This window comes from Trachurus trachurus, assembly GCF_905171665.1.
Source record: "Trachurus trachurus genome assembly, chromosome: 4".
In the NCBI taxonomy this organism is placed as follows: domain Eukaryota; kingdom Metazoa; phylum Chordata; class Actinopteri; order Carangiformes; family Carangidae; genus Trachurus; species Trachurus trachurus.
Genome location: NC_139898.1, coordinates 23,264,814 through 23,277,952, shown reverse-complemented (window position 1 = coordinate 23,277,952; position 13,139 = coordinate 23,264,814). Strand labels below are relative to the sequence as shown.

Genomic DNA, 13,139 nt, shown 5'->3' with positions numbered 1-13,139 from the left:
ATGACAGCATTGGCGAGGGTGATGTGGAGCTTATTAATGTCTGTTGTCTGGGCTCAGTGACAACGTTAATGCTGATTGAATTCTAAGTGACTGGACTGTCGAACCTATGGAAGGGGGCACTAGTGTTATAATTCAGCACTATTCAGCTCACCTGGGCTTCTCAGAGGGCTTTGTGTTAGCGAGCCACATTGTCATGTTAAATGATGTGTGATTTTCTATTTCTGAACCGACAGTACGACATCAATGCAGATTCCTTCTTTTTTATCGCACTTGTTATTGTTGAGTTGTGTAGATTTAACAAAAATCATCAGTTTTATTTCTGCTATCTGCACAAAATACTGACGCTTTTCTGTGATAACAGCTCCCAAACATCATTGTTAAGGTCTTAATAAGACAGGGATTCATCTTAATATAACTATCAATGTCCTGCAGCTTTCTGTAATTCTCTAATAAAATTTATTGTAGCTGACAGAAAGACTTATTTTAGATAGAAAATAGTGTTTCGTATGAAACTCGGTCAGGTTTGTATTCTGTGGCTAAGCCCGAGCTACAGTAGAGTACGCCATGTTCAACCAAGTGTACTGTTTTCACTTTTATCTGATGTCATTTTGGATTTGATAGTGCTCACATCTCTTTCTGTTTTCCTATGTGATGATGTTGGTGTCCCATGTTAGAAAAAAGCAGATATCAACAAAAGTGGTTGACATGAAAATATTAATGCTTGGAAGACACAGATGACACGTACTTTCATTTACTGCTACTTGTAATTATTTAGCACCTTCTATAGATCCCTGTTTTTGTACTCTGACAGATGGATGCTTAATTTTATATTACCTTAAGAAGAGGAGATGCCCTCTCACAGCCCATTGACCACTTGTATGTCTTATTTTCTGAGGCCAGTCATGTTGCATGTCTCTAAAATTATCTTTTAGTCTAACTTACTGAGCATTTAGCAGCATGTGGCCCTAGGCTCGCTAGCTTAATATCATAGATCGCAAGTGTCATGTTCACTGTTGTACTGCTCTCATTTACAGTCATCACACACAGACTCACAAACACACACTCTGTCACACGCGCCATGGCCTCAGGGCATCTGAGACAAATTCACAAATAACTCCTTTCTCAGCTGGTGCAGCGCTGTGTTTGGGGTCAGGGTTGGGGGTTGCTAGTGACATTTGAACAACCTTTTCGTCTCCCTAGAGCTGAACAAGCCTAAGGTGTGCTGCCACGCTTGAACCCACCGCTTAAAAAAGCTCAGCCAGCTATTTCCAGGCCCGCCTCTCCACAGACCAGTCTCACTCACAGCACGGCCAGTGTGTTAACAGAGGTCAGGATCTCTCCGCAGGTACAGTGGCTGTAATCAGAAGCTGGAACAGCAGTTTCACCCCAGCAGGCCGTAAGGAGCCCTGTACTATATGAAACTGAAGGTCTTCCAAGGAGACTGTTTTGCAAACTGCATTGATTGGTTTATTTTTCTTTTTACCTTTTTTACCTTTTTCCTTTTACTCATTTTGTGTTCTTTTCTCCATGGCTAAACAAATCTGTGCCAGTAAGAGGGTTAAGGGATTTGTGCCAACCATTAGCAGCGGGTAAAATTTATATTACATGCATTATGATTTTTAATTCTTCCAAAAGTAGCAAACTGAAACACAATACAAATACTGTGTATCAATGTATACTCAACAAAAGTAGACAGACATGCAGTAGGCACAAATATTGCTTTCAGGAATTGATAAATGGAAATGAAAAGCGTGTCTTTGCATATGGTATTGTATCATATCTTTTGTTTGCCTGTTGAAGTGAGAACAGTGTGTGAGCACACGTTTAAAAAGGTGAACCATTTTTAGACAATTTAACACATTTAACAATCTATTTATATTATTTTCCACATTTACCCAAACTTTTATGGGATTCCCACTCAAGTCTCACTTTTTTTTATCAGTTCTTTACAAAACATGTAAAGAAATGATACCACACAAATGATAGCCTATACCAGGACTGTGAGGTGCTTTACATTTCGCTGCTGAGTCATATTCAGACCCAGCACCAGCTTAGCAATGACATTTAACGTCAGTGTACAATCAAAGGTAGCATCAGCCATGCAGCCAGGCTGGAATAATGCTACACCCACGCCTGATAACCCACATACAGATACATGGAGTACAATGTACATAAGATAGGGTGCCATGGTAACTGAAAGGGTCTATGGACTTCACTCTGCTTGAAGTTGTCTCCATGACGATTCTGAGTCTCCTTTCGCCTTTGTCTCTTAACATTTTACCTTAGTTCATTAAGTGCTTGATATTTGGATAATTGGACCGTGGGTAGGTGGCTAGCCACTGATGTGTCCATCCCCAAAATTACACCCTCTACTTGAACAACCAGCCATTGCACCCATTACCATACAACATGTTTACACATGCAGGGAGTTCAAACCAGATAACTCAGCTGTGAGAGTCTGTCTAGTGAATGTTAGAGATGTTAGGATCTAAGTGTAAGAGTGCAATGCAATGTGTACTGGTGCTTGCAGCAACATTACATGAACAGGACAGTGCTCGTTTCTCCGTCAAGAAGAATCACTCTAAATCTGCATTACAATCAGAGTATTGTTACACTATTGTTTAATTTCTAACATTGTAGGAAGCTTCTAGTATAGAATATGAGAAATTTGATAAAATGAGGAAAACCTTTGAAAACCTCAGAAAAACAACTTAAAAAGAGATAGAGTTTTCACCCCTAGCTGAAAATACATGCGTGCCCAGATAAACATTACATGCACATAGATAAACATAGCTCCTCCGGCTTAGCTGTGTGTCCCACAACTAGTTTGAGGTCTCCCTGCATTCATTGGTAAAATAAATCCCTTTGAGGATCAAAAGTCTTGTCAATCACAGCAAGTCACACAAAGACAGTCGCACACACTCAGTCGCCACTATTCCATCCTGCTCCATAGTATCTGTCGGGGCCAGCTGCACTGCACGGCTACAACACAGCCAAGCAACACCACTTCCATTCTCCCCTCCTCACAATATAGGTCTATTTAGAGCACCCCTCCCTTCTTGATGCTGTGCGTGTCTCTCATAATGCAGCCCTACAGCTCTCATTCACATATCCACAGCAGGAACCCAGTAGGCACCATAAAAGGACACTGCCTTGTGCCTTCCCTCCATAGCATCATGAAAATCAATATCTGGTTAAGAAGCAAAATCAACAAAAATCTGATCTGTTATTTCTGTAGTCGGATGGTTTTTGATACATTGGAGCAAATCAGCAAGAGAATCGTAACTATGAGACGGGGTTTGTGAGGAATTTTGAGTATTCATGGGACTCAAAACCGCATAGTGTATGCCGCTTAAACAGTTCATTTAAATTTTAACAAGCTTTTTATTCAATGCAGAATGTTTTGTGGAGATAGAAATTAATCTACAATGCCAAAATTGTAGGAAAACAATTTTAGGATGTTTGCTACAACTGTGCTGCCATACAGTAGTGAATACATCTACTATGTTTGTATTAGCATAGGCTCCTAGCCATTCTGACATTGATATGACAGTTCGGATTAAGAAGATCCACCCTACAGCGTCTTCTTTGGTCACAACACTTCTGTGTCCCAGTCCTCACACTGACTGTAGCCTCACAGTTAGAGTCATGCTCTGTTCCTTCCTCTGCCTCACTGCAGAGTTGCACAAGCTTGTATCCCTGTTATGAACAGCGTCATTAACATTTTCATCCAGGTGTCGAGTGAATTACAGACAGAAAGAGAACACGTTATGTCATTTATTTGCAGTGAAGGCAGTAAACTTGAAAACTACTTTTGGTTTGAAAGAAACACAGAAACATTGCGTAATCAGCAACATATTGACACACATTTGTGACACATACATGGTAAAGGCAACAGGCAATTAACAGAGCATTTTTAGTATATCCTATGAGAAATTATTTTTCGTTTGTGGTAGTGGTAAGAATTTGAATGCAAAAATGCAACACTGACCTGTATTTTATACCATTATTTATTCTGTACTGTAAATATCCATTCGTCATTCTTGTTTGCATTTGACAAAAACTTAATTTCAAGTGAAAGCACGTAGACGTATTGTTTACGTTTAGTCTTCACCGATAACTAAAACAGACACATTACATCCTGACCTACATGGTACAAGGACAATAGGCGCTACAGAATAATGAATATAAATACCTCAACCTGAACGGTCAGAAAGGTCTTCACCACCATGTGGTGTGAGATTAAATGAAGATGATGGATGGTGATTTCAGAAGGCAGCCTGTCTTTGACCTTTAGCTCCTCTTTACCATTCAACCAGTATACGCAATGTACATGGTGACATTGTGCTAGAGGTGAAAATGTTAGATAACTTTCTGTGGGGGGGTGGGGGGTGTTGGGACTACATAAGTTGTTGTCATGTTAAATGTGATAATGTGGAAAACAAAGTAACGCCTATACTGTTATGTTCCTGCCTTTTTACTTTTGACATTTGTTCCTTCTCACTGTTTGTTTGCATCATATATTATCTCCTGTGTGGTCATACTCTGTGGTCACTCATAACTTCCAAAAACATGACCACGATTTTTTTTTTTTTTTTTTTGTGTGTGTGTGTGTGGCAAATGTACAGCTGTCTTACAAAACTAGCATGTAGAGGTGGCATCAAAATTTGAATTTCAAAACCTAGAGGCCGTTTCCAGTACTTTTTTTTTTTTTTTAATTTTTTAAATTATTTTTTTATTCCAAGTGCAGTTTTAGTCTGTTGTGTTTTATACTCCGGGATACCAAAGAGCCCAGAGCAGCAGACGGTGTAATCGTCTGGCTCTCATTGGATTGAGTGCTTAAATCATCACATGATCTACATGGAAAGCAGGATTTATTGTTTGGCAAATGGTGTCAACCTATGACATCTAAATATTCAGTGCAGTATTTATGATAGACAAGTACGATGCATTAAATGCAATGACTACCGATGCTGTCAGTGCTTTAGATTCTTCTTCTTCCTCAGTGCCTTCAACCTGGGAACTAAATCCAAACAAAGCTTTGCCCACTCTTGTTCAAGATAAATACTGGCCTCTTCCAGCTAAGCAGGTTTAGCATTGGTCCATTGATGGTGCTCGATGAATGTTGGTATCCAGGCAGTGAACCAGTGCTAATCTGCCCCGCTAACCACCCATCCCTCCACATTGGGATTGGAGCTACAGTACAGAAGCCTCACATTTGGAGAAATGCGTTGGGGTTATTTTATCACAAAACCAAACCAAACAGTTTAAATTGAATTAAGTTCAATGATCACCAGCCTTTTACAAACCATTCAGTACGAAACACTACATTCATGCAACAAGGAACAGACAATGGAGACATTGATGAGGTCCAGTTGCAGAGTAGAATGAGTCCTGAAATTACTGGAGATAAACTCATGAGATAGAGGACACAGACTGCACCCTTTGCCATCGTCTGTCATTCAAAAAAAGATCATTCAGATATAACATAACAAGTAGCAGAATTAGGCATTGCCAAATTTATTTGAAGCGTAACACAATGTTGAATCTTTATCCAACATTATCAAGAACATAAAATTCATTAGTCCTGAGCTGATTAGACAATACATGTATCTGTGTCCTGGCCACCAGTTTGGTTAATAACCTTTACCCTTCAGTGGACATTGGCTCAGCGATGTCGACTTGTTAAAACAGCATCTACTGTAAAGGCATCTTTGCACAGAGAGACATTACATTCATGTTAGAGTGAAGTTTGTCATTAATTTCATTTTTATTGGTTGTTATAGCACGGATAAGTGTGACACTTTTACATTATTCACTCACCTCGTCCTTGTATGACACAACAAGCCCCCTACCTCCGTATTCACTGTACTATAAGTTGCTCTTGTTGAGCTTATTAGCTGAACACCTATGATATAGATGTGAACTCTCTGCTTATGCCAACACATTGTTGTTGAGACTGGAATCAGCAGGAACCCAGGGGTGGAGGAGGGTGGGATGCTGCGAGGCAGTGAAAGGTGAATCAGCTTCCACCTTTGTTTCCAAGTGGCCCTGCTGGCTTTGTTTTGGAGCAGAATGAATTATTAACGGTGGCCTTCTGGTCGTGTTTTTCATCAGTGTCCACCTCCAAAGCTAAAGAGCACTGTGCTGAGAGATCTCCATTGGCCTGCCTCTTCCATAGTGACAACACAACTTTCATAGTCGTCACTTTGTCTCTTTTTTTTATTTTAATATTCCTCTCTTTCTGACGACTTCTGTTTTTCCATTTCACGGTTTCTCTGAATGACCAGATAAACCAACACAGGTGCAGAAGAATATCTGGTCTCCATGACAATTAAAGAGCTGTCCGTCTGTATGGCAGGCTTGTTGCTCTCCAGTTTGAAATCGCTTTGTATGAAACACACTGAGTGTACTGAACCTTAAAAGCGTATTTCACTTCACGAAAGTAGAGTACTGTATACATGTGCATTAATCAGACAGACAACAGACAATAAACCTTTAACATATGTTATATCGCTGTCTTGATGAAGAAATGATCAAGTTCTAGCACCTTCAACAATATTACCAAGGTCTTTTATAAAATAAATTTTGTCATGTGTGATGTACATTTCCATCACCTGATCTTACAACTTTTAAATATGTATGTTGGGTCATATAATGCACTTTATAGTTGCCAATATAATGTAGAATGGCATGTTCCTAGACGTTAGACAATATGATGTAAACGTGATTCTAATCTATTCTCTTGATATTTTCTATTTATATTTCATATGTGATATCCTACTGTTTATAGATGAATTCTTATTGAATCCTAAATCTGAGTTTTCTGAAAAACTAAAAAAAAAATCAGTCATACCACCTTTATATTTATATAAGACATTTTCACAGGCTTGACTGATTTGTCATAAAGAGGTAGCGTGTCAAAAAATTGGGTTGGCCTCATGCCACCTTCCCCTGTGTGATGTCATTACATTGTATTACATCTTCCTGAAGGGCACTCAATCAGGTCTGGGTTCAGCCATTGTCTGTAAATGTCTTTTCCTGTGGAAGGCAAATTCCCTCGCTGTTGTTCGACAGACGTGTTCGGTTTTGCCCTGATAGTTTACTGTGTGACTGACAATACATCAGAATTAGACAGGTTTATGTGTTGTAATAATATATCCTCTGTTGTTTATTATTGAAATTATATATTTAAAATTGCTAGGATCACTTAGTGCAACATTAAATGTTCACTGAAGCAGTAGTGCTTCCTCACTGACACATCAGTTCTCCTCTGCTTGTTGAGTCTACATAGTGTAAAACCCACTTCCCTTTTCCAAATAATCACAGCTCTCTAGTCTTCCTGGAAGAGGACAGGTGCAGTGCTGTTTTCCATAGTAGCCATTTTCCATCGAACTTGGAGCCAGCCCCTCCTCATTGGCTTTAACAGGCTCTGATTGTTCGAATAAAATAAAATAAAAAGCGAGACAAAACAATAGTGGTAGCATACACACACAAGATTCTCTTGCCCAGACATGATGCTTGACAGTTTCTTTCCATCTGCCTTTCTGCTGAGCCAGTTTTACTGTCATTTGATCCTCTTTATCATCTGTTGGCCAGAGGATGCTCGCAACTGGCCGAAATGCCTGGCAACTGTAACTTAGGCACAAGCATAACTGTGCTAATCTGTTGGTTAAATAAAGCATAAAAATATATCCAGACAAACCTGGAGCCTGGTTGGATAAAGGAGAGGACACATTTTATTGGGCTTAGCTGTCCAAGATGTTCCATGGGATTATGGAGATACAGTGCAATCCTGTATGCATGATACATCAATGTATTTAAAAAGAGTGGTAAGCTGAGGCTGATGACCACCGACACTAACAGGCATTTTCTTTTCCTTTTTTCCACCGAGTACAGAGTGTGTGTGACTCATAGGTCTGTCATGAAATGTAGATTTTGTTGTTATTTACTGTGATACTTATGCCAACATGCTGAGGCTATGTGGATGTTTGGAGAAGGGAGACTGAGAGGCAGAAGTGGGACTGTAAAGGGAGGGAGCGAAGTAAGATGGGAGAAGCAGGGGGTTGGGTGTGGGAGGGTGAGAGACGGAGGGGTAGGGGTGCGGGGTGGGAGGCGGGGGCTTTAGTTAATAGAAAATAGACTGTGAGAGATAAGTAATATGTAAATAGGAAATGTATCCAAATTTACCCCTGGGAGAGAGAGGCAGTGTGAGAGTCAGAATAATGTGGCAGGGAGCCTCAGGTGCAGCTGGGAGGGGAGGAGGCGGGGCAACGAGCAAGAGGCTAAGGGAGAGAGAGGGAGAGAGGGAGGGCTTGTGTGTGTGTGTGTGTGTGTGTGTGTGTGTGTGTGGAAAGAGAGAGAGAATGAGTGTGCAAGCTAGAGACATTGTGTGGAGAGGGAGGGAGGGAAGTGTAAGCCAGTCACAGCATCTCTCCTTCTCACTGCACCAGGGCTGAGGGAGTCTTCGTCCCCTCGCTTCCCTCGCTGCAGATTTAACTCATTTCCATCAGCGCAGTCATCTTTTTTTTTTCTCCCTCGCTTTTCACTTGCTGCTTTTGACAGATGCATTGCATTCATCTCTTTCTGTGTGCCAGGATCTGAGGATTTATTTATTAAAAAAGCGTGGGTTGTCCTGTTAGATGGAATTAAAAGGGGGACGTTCGCAGAGGACATTGCTTAAGACCGGGACTCCGACTGAGACTTCGTCTTTATACAGCAAGAGTGGATTCCCCTTTTGTTGCGCTACCAGCATTTTGTTCAAGACGACTCACATACTGAGAGAGGAGTTAAAAACAAGGCTATAGGATCCCGCACCTCTAGAACTAAACGGAGCACATACTTGAAAGGACGAAGACAAGTTAGAAAATCTGTGGCATGAGGCACTTGAGGAGAAGGTGCGAAGCTTCTCCTTGCTGGTGCTTCAGAATGTCACAACAAAAATGCAAATAAGTTGATGGGATAAATACACAGATGGCTGATTGATCCCCACACCCCACTCTTCAAGTATCTGCTACAGGATTGCTGAGGAGCTGAAGTGAGAGGAGCGCTGAGTTATTCAGCTGGCCTCTCATTGCTCCTGGAGAGTCCTTTCACCTGCCTGCACTGGAGTCTGACATTCAACGCTTTCATCAGCTACTGGACGACTTCTTCTTTTTTTGTTTTTTTCAACACAAATGTTCATATTTTGCAACTTGCAGTCCAGATCACTGAGAGGCAAGTTTGCACATTTGGATTTAAACTTCAAATTACTTTAATGGCAGAGCTCATCCAGACATTTTTGACGTGCTTGGTTGTTACCTCATTCCGCCTGGGGATGCCTTGTAAACACATTTTTCCCCCCAGCGCCATGTGTGTTGAGAGAGCTGTGACATTATCTCCTGCGGAGATCCCCATGTTGTTCTAGCCTGTGTCTGTGTTTTGATTCAGACAATAGCTGGGCATACATGGGCTCCAGACACTGACCAGAGGACCACCAAAATAAGGGGAGCCTGCTGTTACGTAGTAAACACACGAGCACCCATGGCACAGAGAAACTTTGGATTGTACTGAAGTGTTGATTCACAGAGATGGATGTAGTCATACACACGGAGAGACTCCTAAGAAGCTTTTCCCCCACTAGGCGATAGTTGCCTGAAGTGTATTTTTTTGAAAGGTAACTGCACTCAATAAATTTAATTTGATCTTTTGACTGGAGTAGCCATACGCTGATCACTTATTTGATCTCCTTTAATGATCTATGAAGAGCGGAGAGGTACTTTGCGTCATTGTTTAACCTCTTCCTATGGTTTCTTCCCTCGCATCCTCTGTGCTATCTGTCCTTGTGAGGACAGTTTATGCCGTCAGCTTCCCAATGGCAACCCTCATTAGAATCAGGAGATGAGGCCACAGACTGGCAGGCAAAGCAGCAGGGAAGCTCGCCGTTGGGATGGATGCTGGCCACAGCACTAATGCTACCCTGCCTTAGGTTTACTGAAGGAATACAGCTTTTTTTTTCTCCCCCTCCTCTCTACTCCTGACTGTTACCCATCCACTACCCTCACTAACCATGAGTGACTGGAAAAGGAGAGCCGAACGGGTTGTCCTACTCTCCCAGAGGCTGTATTGATTTTCCTCAAGTCAGTGTTCATTTGACTGAGACCCAGCTATGTGAGAGCACGGCGAAAGAGAGTGACTGTGCTAGAGAGAGTATCGAGCTCCGTTAACTGAGGGAGGTTGCAGACGCCCAGTATACGGGCAGGAGGGGGCAGGCCGTTCTCCAGTTACCAGTCCAGCTGCCTTATGGGTGGCTAACTGCAAACCTGACCCACCTGGATAGCACCCAGAACAATGAACCAGTCTGAACTGACAACGGACCCGTTGCTCACTGCCAACAGCAGCCATGGAGACTTCTTTCCTGGAAGGCCCTCCAACCACTCCTGCCCCTTGGGCTGGGGGCTGAACGAAGGCCTGGAGGCTTGTGTCTTGGAGACCGCTGTCATCGTGCTTCTTACAGTCCTCATTATCGCCGGGAACCTGACGGTGATCTTTGTGTTCCACTGTGCCCCGCTGCTACATCACTACACCACCAGCTACTTCATCCAGACCATGGCCTACGCCGATCTGTTGGTGGGTCTTAGCTGCCTGGTGCCCACCCTCTCTCTGCTCCACTACCCAGCAGGCGTCCAGGAGCCCATCACATGCCAGGTCTTCAGCTATGTTATCTCTGTACTGAAGAGTGTTTCAATGGCCTGCTTGGCCTGCATCAGTGTGGACCGCTACCTGGCCATCACTAAACCACTATCATACAACCAGCTGGTGACACCGTGCCGGCTACGAGGATGCATCACCCTCATTTGCGTCTATTCAAGCTTGGTTTTCTTGCCCTCCTTCTTTGGGTGGGGTAAACCAGGTTATCACGGGGACATTTTTGAGTGGTGCGCTCACTCTTGGCCCACCTCTGCCCTCTTCACAGGCTTCGTGGTGTGCCTACTCTATGCACCTGCTGCACTTGTGGTCTGTTTTACCTATTACCATATTTTTCGCATTTGCCAGCAGCACAATAGGGAGATCAGTGAACGGCGGGCGCGTTTCCCCAGCCAGGAGATGGAGGCTGGTGAGGGGGGTGGCGGTGGGCATCAGGGAGGGCATGGACCGGATCGGCGCTATGCGATGGTACTCTTCCGCATCACCAGCGTTTTCTATATGCTTTGGTTGCCCTACATAATCTACTTCCTGCTGGAGAGCTCCCATGTGCTGGATAGTCCTGCCCTCTCCTTCATCACCACCTGGCTGGCCATTAGCAACAGCTTTTGCAACTGTGTCATCTACAGCCTGTCTAATAGTGTGTTCCGCCTCGGTATGCGTAGGCTGTCGCAGACAATTTGCTCCTTCAGCCACTGTGCAGCTGACGACAGGGATTTTGTGGAGCCTAAACCAAGGAAGAGGGCAAACTCATGCTCCATCTGAAGTGGTGACTTCTACAGGATCAGGATACTACGGGAATCTATCAATGGGAAATATGAATCTTCGATTGGCAGAGCTTTACTAAACAGAAAACACCTTCTGTTGTAACAGCCTGTAAGATGACACCAGTGACTTTTCCTTGGTTGCAAGAAACCATGGTTTATTGCATTGCTTTTCAAGGAGATGGGTGCAGTGTCTAAACAGAGATTTAATGCGAGTTTCTGTGGATCACATAGAAAATAGTCTCCCCGTGGCTTTCTTAGCCTTTACATCATCTTACGTATATAAAAAAAACAACAAGAATGTCATTGGCTAGGGTATAGGTAGTCAAAAGACAAAAATATAAATTCTGAAACATTCACAAATATTTCACCGTGCATCGAAGTTGACCACTCTATTTCAGGCCTGTTAATTTTTTCTTAGTGTTTGTAAATTTGGTTCACTTCCAGTGTCTCCGTACCTTCTGTGGTTGTCATTAGAAGATTCAAGATAACTTACAGTTGCTTGTCCTCATAAAACTATCTAAAGATTGTAAATGAATATTTGACTTTTTAAACTGTTCGAACACACAACGTGACAATGATTACAGCTGAAATGATTGCTGCTGATAATTAACAGATGGTGTATGGCCTTGACTGTTTACCTGAGTAAAGAGAGCGGTTTTTCTGCTAAAATATTCAGTTTTGATTATGTTAAAATGATGTTGGTAGGCGAACAACAGACAGATGCAAGGAAAATTGTTGATGAACTGGTCAGGTCATCTGCCACATGCTCAACGTGCTCCATAATCTAAACATCTTAAATAGTAAAATATCCAATAATGCACTGCTTAGATGGTTATGCAATACATACTACTACATTACAGCATTAGACCAAGGACTGTCAAACTATCTTAACCTGTAAGAGGAGCGTTGAAACCTTTAAATGAATTAAAAAAAAAAAAAAAAAAAAAAAATCTCCAAGACAGTCAAATTTAACACATTTACTACCATTGAAATGTGACTCCTATCAGATTTTCACAGATTACATGTTGCTTACCAATTGAAAATCAAACTACTGTAATCATGGTTGGTCACCGTTTGATTGGTGCAGCCCTATTAAAAAGCACCTTATTTCTACAATTCAGACCAAGGAGCCTGGTTTGACACAAAGGCACTCTGTATCGAGGGCAGAGAAGTGATGCTCTCAGCAGATAAATACCCAGCATAGTGGTTTCTACCCAAGCTACCCCTTAGTGTTTATGAAATAGCCCATCAGTGCCAGGATTCCCACCATTAGTGTGGCATTTCAGATGCGACTGTGTTTAGAGTATTCTGCAAACACTTTGATACATTAAAGCTTATGACAGCCATTTCTAACCAGCAAATAAATATTGCATCTCTCTTCCCCCGTTTAAGATGGGCCATGTATATTGGATTGAAACACAGAACAGAAATAGCAAAAGTCAGTGGTATTATGTAATTGTGATTTTCAGATTATTATAACATACATTAATTGATAGAAGTCTCTGTGCCATGAGGTGGTGGCAGTGTTGACCTGAAGATCTACTGTAGCCTAGTTTTAGTTGCTATCAGTGACACAGTTGTCTTTGTTAAAGATGATAGTGGATTTTATTTCCCAGCAGCAGTGAACAGTGGCTCAGGTTAATGTGATCTGATCTGTCTGGAGGTTGCTGTGAGTTGGAACTTAAGTGA

At 42.1% G+C, this 13,139-nt stretch overlaps 2 protein-coding genes across 2 annotated transcripts in view; both read left to right on the top strand.

Annotated features, from left to right (window-relative positions):
- Positions 1-13,139, top strand: part of rabgap1l (RAB GTPase activating protein 1-like) — a 114,374-nt gene that overhangs the window by 36,119 nt on the left and 65,116 nt on the right. The window lies entirely within an intron of this gene.
- gpr52 (G protein-coupled receptor 52) lies at positions 10,315-11,448 on the top strand (the record flags this gene model as incomplete). The annotated part of the gene is made up of 1 exon (XM_083969740.1): positions 10,315-11,448. The coding sequence occupies exon 1, from the start codon at positions 10,330-10,332 to the stop codon at positions 11,446-11,448; it is 1,119 nt and encodes a 372-aa protein (XP_083825866.1). The 5' UTR covers positions 10,315-10,329.